Source organism: Petaurus breviceps, unplaced genomic scaffold (genome assembly GCF_028583685.1).
Source record: "Petaurus breviceps papuanus isolate PSGF00001 unplaced genomic scaffold, PetGlider_PUasm1.0 186, whole genome shotgun sequence".
NCBI lineage: Eukaryota > Metazoa > Chordata > Mammalia > Diprotodontia > Petauridae > Petaurus > Petaurus breviceps.
The window spans coordinates 16,273,850-16,286,684 of NW_027185798.1; the positions used below are offsets into that span (position 1 = coordinate 16,273,850).

Genomic DNA, 12,835 nt, shown 5'->3' on the forward strand with positions numbered 1-12,835 from the left:
ACTAAGGATAGGCTAGGCTATTTTAGATGTGGATCAGATGGGCATCCTTTTGTTTCTGCAGCCCAACCACCATCTGTTATTAGCCCATAAGATAGGAATAGCTGCCAGCAGGTACAAGGATGAGGTCAGAAAGTGATGCTGTTTGGTTCCTGGAGGCTTAGGACAGTGCCATGCTAGGCTGGTTCATTAATCTGTCATTTAACCAACAAGCTTTCATGGAGTACCTACTATGTGCCAGACATCATGCTAGGCCCTGGGGATGTAGAAACCAAAGAGAAAGAACCTCTGTCTTTTGGGAATAGGAGGGGAAGGAAGTGAAGATAAAGGAAAAAGATAAGGCAAAGAAAAGAAAATGAAGGAGGAGGAGAAGAAGGGGGAAAAAGGAAGAGGAAGAACAAGAATAGTAAGAGAAGAAACATGAAAAGGAAGAAGAAGAGGAGGAGGGAAAGGAAGAGAAAGAAGAAGAGGAACAAGAAGAGGAGGAAGAGGAAGAAGAGAGAGGAGAAGGAGGAAAAGGAAGATGAAGAAGTGGAGGGGGAGGAGGAGGAATGCGCCCTCTCTCCATCTCTGCCTCAGAGAATCCCTCTCTTTGTAGAAGACACAGCTCAAGCCTACAGTCCACATTCAGGGTTCTTAAGCTGGGAATCCATGGATCCCCAAAGGGGATACCTGAGGAGTTGAGGGACAGAATTGAGGGTCTGTGAACTTGAATGGGAAAAAGTTACATCTTCATGTTACTTTAATTGGATTCCTTTTTCATCTTATGTATTTTATCATATGCATTTAAAGCCATGCTTCTGAGGAGGGCTCCATGGGCTTGCCCAGACTGCTGCCCAAGGAGTCTACAGCACAAAAAAGGTTGAGAGTCCCTGTTCTTTGAGAAGCTTTTCCTCATCCCCCATTGCTAGTGTCTTTCTTCCCTAACTTTTGGTATTCAACTGTTTTGAATTTATTTGTATCTATATATGTGTGTATATATGCATGCACGTATGTAAGCATATACACACACACTTTTTGGGGGGTAGCACTCATTAGAACATAAATTCTTCATGAGCTGGGATCATGTCATTTGTTATACTTTTACCTTAGTGCCTAGCACAGTGCTTGACAAACACAGTAGGTGCTTAATAAATGTTTACTGAGTAACTGGAGGGAGAGATGGCAAAGAAGGGATTTACAAGCCATTTTTCTGCTAGAAATGTCCAAAAGTGAGCTGGAAGCCCACGTTAACTTCAGAAGTCAGAATAGCCCGGAGAAGCCGGCATGCAAACAAGGCAGGAACAGAATGTAGAGTGATATATTAAAAAAAAAAACACACAACGCTCCATGTCTGTTACTGGGCACTGGGAGGCCTGATGGGGCCCTCTTAATGCGCCATTTATCCACTGTTTAAACAATATCCACAACATGCTGGACTAACTTGTTCCCTGGCAATGTGGAAGAATAGGCCATAGATCGATGCTGGCTGTGAGTCTGGTAAGGGAGTGGGCTGAGGGAGGTGAGAGCCAGGCAGAGAGACCCCCGAGTGAAAAGGGCCTAGGGAATGACTGCTCCAGTGGGTGCCGAGGGCGAGGGGCCAGTAGCGGTCTCTTTAAAAGACAGACCCTGAATGTGGGGTAGACTGATGGGCAGATACACAAAAGCATCTGCTTACCAGCCCAGTGGAGCCAAGGACAAGCGTCGGGGGAGATCGGGGGAGAGACTAAAGAAAGGACAGTCGAAAAAGGTGTTTGCTCCTAGGCTGGGCACCAGTGTGGCAGGAAAGATGCCAACGTGCCTTGGTAGAAGTGGTTTCCTACCAGGAATTTTCCGGCACCAATGACGTCACAGGCCCCATCTCTAATCATTGACATGGCACCACAAGATCACCGATTCACGGGATGTGGAAGCTGGAAGAAACCTGGGAGGTCATAAATCAGGATGGAGCGTTTTAGAACCAGGAGGGACTTGAATGATCAATGCTTTCCTTTTTTCCTTTTTTTCCCTTGAGTCTCAGTTTCCTCAGATATAAAATAAAGGACTTGGATGTAGCCACTAATTTCACCTCTAGGATTAGGATACTTTGAACTTCTGTGACATTGGGAAAGTCCTCATGAGTTTTGGTTTCTTTCTCTATAAAATGAGAGGGTCCCACTAGATGGTCCCTAAGGAATATTTCAGACTAGGAAGAGGGAGAGCAGAACTCTGGGGAGTTCTGTCCTCATGCCGCATTTCTAGAGCCCGGGCGATTGACTCTGTCTGACCTTCTCATTTTACAGATGGGGAAACCGAGGCCCAATGAAGTTAAATGACTTGTCTAAGGTCACACATAGAGTAAGTGGAAGAGATGGGATTTGAACCCGAGATCCTCTGCCTTTGCTGTCTCTGCTGTACTACTACGTCCCTCTCTGGGCCACTGGAGAACTGCTGTGACTCTTTATTCTTCTTTAATTCACCTCCACACATAGAAAAAATTCTTGGTGTCTAACCAGAGGACTTGAGTCCAAATTCCAGCTCTGTCACTCTATCCCCTGCTACCATGGGTCTCAATGTCCTCATTGTGAAGTGATTGGGCTGGACTCGCTGACCTCTAATATATGATCTCATGATCTTCTAGCTTTCCTACCTCGGGAACTTCATAAACCCTTCATCTCATGAATGTCAGTGAGTGTGAGAAAGCACAAACCAAAGCCAGGGAGCCTCCATGAACTTGCCACCGTTCTTCACGTTGTCTCATCTTCCTATGACGGGGGCTCTAGATTTCTGGGGACAGGATTTTATGATTATTATGGAAAGGGCCCCGAGACTGGAAGACAGTGGGAACCTCCAGAGAAAGGTGACCAGGACGGTGGAGGGATTCAAGGTCGAGGTCAAGGTCATGCAGGCTCATTTGAAGGAACTGGCCAGAGATCATGGTGGCCTCTGACACCCTCCCAGCCCCAAATCTATGATCCCATGTGTAGCCTGAAGAAGAAAAAAGGCTTGGGGGAGGGGCAATGAGAGCTGTCATTAGTACTAAAGGTTCGATATGTGAGAAGTGGGGATTACATGAGATTGAAAAGCAGCTGCTCATTAAGCAGGACATTCACGCATGCAGGCTTCATTCAATGGCGGCCACTGACCTCCTTCCATTGTGGGGAAAGGACTGAACGTTCTAAGTTCTGATAGGACCAAGCTTCTAATTCCTAGTTCTTAGTCTTTCAATGCTTTAATGAGTCAATGAGCTCATAGATGTAATTATGATCACCAGGCAAGCCGGTCCCCAAACATCTGTGCTTGCCCATCCTGTACAACTCTTAGCTGCAAAGTCAAGAAAACTGCATGGGGTGGCGGAAAGAGCACATGGTCCCAGACAAGTTAAATTCTTAGATCGTCATATCTTAACAAGTGAGATTTGGACCCCACCAATGGGAGAGCTTTAAACATAGGGCTGGTGAATAATGAGCCTCTTTCAATGAGGAATTTCAATTTCCAGTAATATATGGGTCCCTTGCCCCAGGTCACTGACTAAATTCATCTTGGGGATACAAATGAAGATACTCACCAGGCTGGGGGTGATGCCAACACTCTCTGCAGCTTGGAATGCCAATAAGAGATTCCTTTTCTGGTGGTTGGGAAAAATGAGAAAGATGGATGTTATCAACTAAAAAAAAAAGCAAGACCAGCCTTCTACCCTGCTGGCCCTTTCTAAAAACCAACAATCATAAATGCCATTAAAAAATCCAAAGGCAACGATTGCCCAAACAACCTTGAATTTAACCACTTTATATTTATTCTGTATATGCCCTTCTTGTCTTCTCCATTAGAAAGCAGGGATTGTTCTGTTCTTTGTACTTGTAGCCTGAGTACCCAGCACACTGCCTAGTACTTAGTAGGCACTTAATAAGTGCTGATTGATTGACTGAATGATTATTAGGTCTTCTTAAGAGACAGGGTACAGTTTAATCAGATGTTCTGAGCAAAAGACCAGACAATTATCTACTTCTCTTCAAACTTCCCATGTATTGCAATGTTTCCTCTTAGCAGGGAACTTTCATTTGGAAAGACTTCTAAGCATGGAGACAGAGCAAAGTGAACAGATCCAGGAGGAAACAATTTATGCAATAAGCAACATTGTAGGAAAAAAACTAACCCAACAACTTTGCAAGACTAGCGCTCTGGTCAATGCAATGATCTGCCTCGTCACTCTCCTCTTGCTACAGATGTGACAAATTTCAAATGCAGAGGGAGCAATATATTTTCTGGCATGGACAATGTGGGAATTTGCCTTGCTGGGCTATGCATATGCATGATGAGAGTTTTATTTTTAAATTCTGTTTGTTGTTTAGCTGTGGGAATGGTGGGAAGGACAGATTATAAATGCGTGTAAAAATAATTTTTAAAAAACAAGAAAACTTCAGTTTGACCTTTTTTAAAGGATGATGGGAGCTTAACAGACATTTATTTAGTGACAACTGCCACATAACCCTTCTCCAAATGCATCAACACGTACACACACATGCACACACACGCACATGCACACACATACACACGCACATGCACACATGCACACACACAGGGACATGCTTTTGTGTATATGCTCATGGACTTTTCTAGTTCAGCGGATGACTTAATCTGGCTGCCATTGGGTTCCCCAAATGGAGTTGGGGATACCTTTGCCAGTTCCACACCTTCAGAGGCACATTTCTAGAATGGTTGCAAAGTCAAGAAAACTGCATGTTGTGGCAGAAAGAGCCCAGACCCTAGAGTCCAAGCATCTGGGTTCAAATCCCAAGTCCAATGATTATGACCTATGTGGCCTTGAGCAAATCACTTAATTGACTTCCCTGGATCTCAGTTTTTGCATCTGTAATTTGAAGGGGTTGGACTAGATGAGGTCCCTCTGAGGGCCCTTTCTGTTCTAGCTCATGACCTCATGGTCCTGGAGTACTGTGTGAAAGAATGTTCAGCTCAACGTCAGGAGCATATTGAAACAAGAAGCATTTACTATAGACCTACTATGTGTTAGGCCCTGTACTAGACACTGAGGAAACAACAACAAAAGTGAAACAGTCCTTTCCCTCAAGAAGCTTACATTCTCTAGGACCAATGAATTGTTTGAATTTATTTTAATTCTACAAGCATTATTAAGCAGCTACTATGTGTCAGACCCTGTGCTAAATTCTGAGGATAGCAAAATGGAAATTAAATAGTCCCTGCCTTCGGAAAGATTACATTTTTTATTATTTACATCACCATAGTATCCCATGACTCCCTTCCCCTCCTCCTCTGAGAGCCATCTCATAAGAACTGAACGAGTTTTTATTAAGTGCCTACTATGTGTCAGGGTAAAAAGACAAATATGTAAGTCTCTGCCCCTATTCTGCTCGGGCATGCAACATGGACTCAGGCAAGTCTACATTCAGTCACTTAAGTAGGAAGGAGAGACCGCTATCTTGAAAGGTTTCCTGTAGGAGACAGTGTATGAGCTGAGCCTTGAAGGAAACTAGAAAGGACCAAGTTAAGAGAGAAAAACAGACATTGCAAGGGAGGAAATGTCTCTAAATCAAAGGCTAGAGGGTTTTCCCAAGGGTCTCACATCTGACTACAATGAAACCAACTGGTGTTTTCCAACTCAATGCTAAACAAAGAAGTAGCCAGTTCAGGCCCCCTCCAGGAGCCAGACTCAGAAAAGAATTGGAAATCGTATCCACCATGGACCACCCTCGAGAGTGGCTGGATCTTTGTTTACAAAGATGATTTTTATGTGTCTGGACAGCAAAGGGGGCACAAGGAGCCAAATGTCATTACCCTAATCCTCACTCATTGCCATGGGAAGGTCTCCACTGTCATGGCCAAGGGCACAAAGCATCATGAACCATCTGAGCCGCTCCCATGATTAGAGGATGGAGCCAGACCACTGGCAGTCAGTGAAGTCATTGGCAAGCATCCTCCGAGGCCATATTGCCACTCACTGGGTTCATTATTTGGTGCTTGGGAGAAAAATTCTGACCCAGACCCTGGGACTTCATCATAATGCAAAATACTGGGGACAACTTTTAGTAAAGGAGAGTCACTGGATCCTAGCTCTGGAGCTAGGAGAGACCTCAGAAGCATGTAGTTCAACAACTCCCTCATTTTACAGAGAAGGAAACTGAGGACAAGAGTGGCTGACTTAGGGTTATAGCTCCTGAGCTAAAAGGGACTTCAGAGGTTATCTAGTCTAGCCCCCCTGTTTTATGGATGGGGAGACCAGATGATTTATAGGATTATATACTTGCTTTTATTAATTTTCTACATGAGGCAGCTAGGTGGTGCAGTGGACTGAGTGTTGTGCCTGGAATCAAGAAGACCTAAATTAAAATCCATCCTCAGACACTTGCTCGCTGTGTGACCCTGGTCAAGTCACTTAACCCTGTTTGTCTCAGTTCCTCATCTGTCAAATGAGTTAGAGAAGGAAATGGCAAACCACTCTTGCCAAGAAAACCCCAAGTGGGCCATGAAGACAGACACGACTGAAATGACTGAACACAAACTTTCCCTCTGTGTACATATCTGTGCATATATACACATATACATATATGTATATATGTGTATGTATATAGTATAAAATATAATTTCCACATGTAATCTCTCCCATTAGAATGGAAACTTATTAAAGGAAGGGACTGTTTTATTAGTTCTACTTGTATCTCCAGAGCCTACACAGGGTGTACACACACACACACACACACACACACACACACACACACACACATACACACACACATACAGTAGGTACTTAATAAATTACTTGTTAATTGATTGGAAGGAACCTCAGAAGCTATCTAGTTCAACTCTGTTGTTTTACAGAGGAGGAAACAGGTCCAGTGAGATTCAAAAACTTGGCCAAAGTCATAGCAGCTGTAAGAGGGCAGGTGTAGGGTTTCAAACCAGATCCTTTACCTCCAGAGTCAGGGTTCTTTCCACTGCCCCCCCCATATCTTTTTTTTGGAGGGGGGAAAGTAGGGTAATTGGGGTAAAATAGGGTAATTTGCCCAAAGTCACATGGCTAGTAAGTGTTAAGTGTCTGAGGCTGGATTTGAACTCAGGTCCTCCTGACTCCAGGACCGGTGCTCTATTCACTGTGCCACCTAGTTGCCCCATTCTTTCCACTGTCAACCCCTGGGAGTTCTACTTAGAGCTAATCTAGAGTTTTCAAAAATGAAGTAAGGGACACCTGCCCATGCCAAGCACTCAGTGGAATCTAACCATTGTTTGCTTCCGATGTCATGCACCTGGGCTTGGAGATTGAGAGGTCAGTGGTTTCCCTGGGCCATCCAAGCTCACTCCTCTCATTTACTTGCTAAGCACCCAGCACGTACTGGGTCCTGTGTTAGGCACTTGGGGGCACAAGTGTCAAACAGTCCCTACCCACAAGGATCATAGCCTGAGAAAAGTTAGGCTCAAGGGCAAGTTTTCTGAAGGCTGGACTATCTCGGGCTGCTTTCAGGCAGCCTGGAGGGAGCCAGGAGGAAGAGAGAGACAGAAAATATAAACAAGAGATGGGAGGGGAGGGGCCCAAGTACACAAGAAGTGTTGGCCTTGGGAAAGGGAAGGCTCACCTCTTCATCAAAGGAGGAGAGGAAGGAGAAAGATGGAAAGAGATCTTGAGGTGCAAGATAAGGGAGAAGGGGGATCTCATGGCTGGTGGGCAGGCTGTGAAAGCTGATCTGTCAGTATATAAGCCCTGGAAAGACTGCAGATGGAGAAGGGAAAGGAATAGGCATTTTTTGAGGGCCTACTATGTGCAAAGCACTATGCTAAATACTTTTAAAATATTATCTCTTTTATCAGAGAAGACAACAAGCTGGCCCAGATTTGAGTGGGAGGAAGGGAGCAAGCCAGACTGCCTTTGGAAAACTGTATAATATGTTTCACATGATTTCACATGTATAATTGCTATCACATTTCTTGCTTTCTCAATGGGTGGGGGAGGGACAGGAGGGAGGGATAGAATTCAAAACTCAAAATTTTTGAAAATGAACGTTAAAAATAAATAAATACTAAATTTTTTGGGGGGTGGGAAACTGTGTAACATCTCTGCAACAAAGACCTATCTTTTTTGAAACTGTTATTTTTTTCTGGGGATGCCCTATGGCTACAAGAAATGGCCATACCATAGTCCCCAGAGAAGGCAAGCCACTGAGCTGCCCTTGGAGCAATGGAGTGAGATATGGTGGGTAGAAAGAGGCTGCTGCAGAATGGTACATTGAGCAGGATGTTAGAGCTGCAGGGTACCAGCGATAACCAGAAGAAAGTGTGGGCTGGTCATGCAGCAAGAGAAAGAGAGGGAACAGAGATAGCCTGTGAGCTCCATGGGTACCCAATGCACAAGCAATCCAAGATGGAGAGGGTAGGCCCCTATATGTTGGGCTGCCCCTCAGGGAAGGAATAACTTATGGGAGGCTGTGACTAGTCAAACAAGATAAGAAGATGTGGGCAGACTGGGTTCTAGACTGTGGGAGGGAGTAGACAGATGGATGAGATCTCAGACTCAAACTAAATATCAAATACTACCATGCGTGGCTATTAGAGATTGGTCATAGGACCACAGATTTAGAGCTGGCAGGGTCCTCTGACATCACCAAGTCCAACCCCCTCATTTTTGCAGATGAGGAAATTGAAATGACTTGTCTAGGGACCCACAGCTAGGAAAGGGGCCTGAGGCTACATTTGAACTCAGATCTTCCTGACTGTAGGCCCAGTCTTCTATATATGGCACCATCCTAGCTGCCTGGTCTTTTAAGAACTCCACAAGGGAACTGATAGAGTTGGAAGGGGCAGAAGAGACCAGGGATTTTCACTGGATTAATTACCGAAAAAATTGTAAGGGGAATGAAAGGAACAAGATAGCTAAGTTGCCTAGGCGATAACTTATTTTGCAACTGGAAAGAGAAAACCACCTCAAAAAATTCTGCCTACTTAGCAGTCTGGCCTCTGGGACTCCTGACAGTCTTGGGAGACCCGTATTCTAATTTCATCTCCACTGCTAACTAGCCTTGGGGCAAGTCCCACTTTCTCTGGGCCTCATTTTTCTCACATGAGGAAGGTTGAAATGGATGACCTCTGAGGTTCTTTCTAGATCTATTCAACAGCCAATAAGTAATTAACTCATGTCTCTACAATGCTTCAAGATTTACAGTGCTTTCCAAGGGATAATTTACCTGTCAGATTTATGGAGAAGGGAAGATTTTATGACCAAACAAGAGTTAGAGAGCATTATAAAATGAAAAATGGATAATTTTGATTACATTAAATTGAAAAGTTTCTGTACAAATAAAGCCAATGTAACCAAGATTAAGAGGGAAGTGGAAAATTGGGAAAGAATTTTTACAACCAGTGTCTTTGATAAAGGCCTCATTTCTAAAACATACAGAGAATTGAGTCAAATCTATAAGATTTTGATTTTTTTATTTGATTTGATTTTTGATTTGAATTCCCCAATTGATAAATGGTCAAAAGATATGAACAGGCAGTTTTCAGAGGAAGAAATTAAAGATATCTATAGGAATATGGAAAAAAAAGCTCTAAATCACTATTGATTAGAGAAATGCAAATCAAAACAACTCTAAGGTACCACATCTCACCGGTCAGATTGGCTAAGATGACAAAAAAATAAATGCTGGAGAGGATGTGGAAAAATTGGAACATTAATGCATTGTTGGTGGAGTTGTGAACTGATTCAACCATTCTGGAGAACAATCTGGAACTATGCCCAAAGGGCTATAAATAAGTGCATACCCTTTGACCCAGCAATACCACTTCTAGGGTTGTACCCTAAAAAGATCATAGAAGTGGGAGCCCGTATGTACAAAAATTTTTATAGCAGCTCTTTCTGTGGTGGCAAAGAATTGGAAATCAAGGGGATGCCCATCAATTGGGGAAAGGCTAAACAAGTTGTGGTATATGAATGTAATGGAATACTATTGTGCTATAAGAAATGAAGAGCAGATGGACTTCATAATAATCTGGAGATACTTATACAAACTTATGTTGAATGAGAAGAACAGAACCAGGAGAAATTTGTACACAATTATAGACACAACATACGTGTGATGACCAACTTTGACAGACTGGGCTTTTCTCAGCAATTCAAGGTTATAAAACAACTCCAAAAGACTCATGATGGAAAGAGATGTCTACATTCAGAGACAGAACTGCAGAGTCTGAATGCAGATTGAAGCAAACTACCTGCTCTCTTTCCTTTTCTTGTTTTGTTTTGTTTCCTCTTTCCCATCGTTCATTCCATTGGTTATAATCCTTCTTTACAACCTGACTAATGTTTAATATGAAGGTATTTGTAGATCCTATACTTTATTGCATGTCGCCATGGGTGGGGGAGAGGAGAGGGAGGGAGAGAAAATTTGAAACTCAAGGGATTGTGGAACTGAATCTTGTAAACTAAAAGTAAACAAATAAATTAATTTTAAAAATACTTAAAAAAATTACAGTGCTTTCCCTCATGACAACTTTGGGAGTTCAGGGGTATGATTAGCCCACGGCCACAGAGTTACTATGGGTAGACACAGAGTCATAGATTCTTAGACCTGGGTAGGAGCTTAGAGATAAGGAAATTGAGACCCCAGAGAGATGTGATTTGCAATAGAATCTTGACAATGGTTGACACCATCTTTCTCTGTCTGCCATATTTAAATACCTGATGTCATCTTTAATTCTCTCTCCCTCACCATTTATATGTAGTCAATTACCCAACCTCTCTTTAAACTTTATTTCTCCCATAGTGCCCAGCATAGGGCTCTGAACACAGTAGGTGCTAAATAAATGCCTACTGAATTAAACTGTTTGATAAGATAGTCCCAATGTCTCACAATCTAGGAGGGGAGAAAAGACAAGCACACAGGTATACTATGGGGTAGTTTGTGATATACTCTAAAATAGAGGTACAAAAAAATGAGAGAGGGAGAGAGAGAGAGAGAGAGAGAGAGAGAGAGAGAGAGAGAGAGAGAATTTTTTCATCTGGGATGATGTTGGGGGAAGTGAAAAATGAACTGAAAACTTTTCAAGGAGGGAATGTGATTCATTACCAGAATACAGGGGTATTCTGGTAAACATTTAACAACCAGCTCTCCATTGGAGGGCAGTGTAAGCAGGGCACATGTTTAACTTTAGTTTTCATTATTAATATTTTTCCATCACTTTTTAAAGTTGAGACCATCAACAAAACAATAAATGAAGCCCTAATTTGTAGAGTTTTCTAATCACTGAGTTGTAAATGCTTGCACTGAAAATTTAACAATTGGCTCTTAGGAGCCCCCATGAGCTGGCTCCAGGCATAGGTGAAGGGGAGGGCATTCTAGTTAGAGAAGACTGTATGAACAAACGTGCAGAAGTGGGAAAACACAAGGTTTATACAAAAATAAATGGATGGCAAGAGGTGAGGAAGGATAGCAGGTTAGGGGCATGGAAAAAGCCCTGGCCCTTGAGGACCTGGGTTCCAATTCTGCTTCTGATAATTACTGCCCAGAGGACTTTGGGCAAGTCACTCCATCTCCTCCATCAAATGAAGGAGTTGGATCAGACAGCTTCTGAGATCTCTGATCCTCCAAATGGAGGATTAGAGTTTGCCTTATGGGTTAGGCTAAAGAATTTGGCCTCTGGAGCTAAGCCAGTGGAAAGGAAATGATTGAAGACTTTGAATGCTGGGGTCTGATTGTGAGAGCAAGGGGCTTTGGGAAATAGGCAGGGATGGGACGAGAACATGGATGGGAGGAGTGGTCTGCTTTAAGTGGGAAGCAAGGGAAAGGCAGCCAGACCCAACCACCCCCCTCCCAATACCCTCCAAACCAGGCTTGTCTTCTGTCCCCAAAGGAACCAGTCTGGCCTTGCCTCACTAGAGAAGTCCGTTGCAAAGCACAGTCTCTCTTTTTTATTAAAACAAAACAAACAAACAAACTTCAAAACAAAAGGAAGCCTTCCTTTGATTGTATCGAACACCCTTTGATTGTATCTTCCTTTTAAGTCATGGGAGAAGACAGGCTGCTGGTTCTTTCTGAACTTTCCTATTTGATGCAGATGTCCAGAATGCTTGGGTCAATTAATTCCATTTAGTAAGAAGCTGCCCGTGGACCCTAGAGCTTTGGGGACGGCCAGTGACCAAAACCATCCAAAAGCCACTCTGAATCTGAGTATTGCTTTTAATAGGTTTTTACCAAACAGAACAGGCCTGTTCCCCTTCTGGGAAACCAGTGGTGGTACACTATTTTTTATTCTTTATACACTTTTTAAATTTTTTTTTTGGAGGGAGGAAGACAGGGCAATTGGGGCTAAGTGACTTGCCCAAGATCACACGGCTAGTTTTTGTGTTAAATGTCTGAGACCAATTTTAACTTAGGTCCTCCTGACTCCAAGGCAGGTGCTCTATTCACTGCACCCCCTAGCCACCCCTATACACTTCTTTATTCGTCAATTCCTCCATTCACTCATTTGACAGAATGGAAGACCCTAGAGAACAGGGACTGTTTCCTTCTTTGTCTACGGCACAGGAGGGGCTTAATGAACCCTTGTTGAATGATTGAGTTGATAGGTCATTTATTCATCAGCTCACATTTAAAGTGAGGAGGGAATTGAGAAGCTACCACCCCTTCATTCTGCAAGTGAGGAAACTGAAGCCCAGAAGGTAAGTGACCTGCCCAGGGTCACAAAGCAGGAACAGGACTTGGGTCTTCCTGATTCCCAAGGCCAGTGGCCCAACTGGTGCCTTGACCACCTTGGGTGAGCTTAGACGGTGCCAGCAGGCTAAGAGCAGGGCGTATCTGGATGAACCCTAAGATCACAGTGCTAGAATGGGGCCTCCGGGCCCCCTCATTTTTGTGTG

General features: G+C 43.5%; 1 protein-coding gene across 2 annotated transcripts in view; it reads right to left on the bottom strand.

Moving 5' to 3' along the window:
- The window catches only part of SPECC1 (sperm antigen with calponin homology and coiled-coil domains 1), a 293,242-nt gene that overhangs the window by 347 nt on the left and 280,060 nt on the right, over positions 1-12,835 (bottom strand). For both annotated transcript variants that reach the window (XM_069089599.1, XM_069089598.1), the window contains one exon: positions 3,524-3,583. In XM_069089599.1, the coding sequence (XP_068945700.1) occupies positions 3,524-3,583 (60 nt within the window). The remainder of the gene's footprint in view (positions 1-3,523; positions 3,584-12,835) is intronic.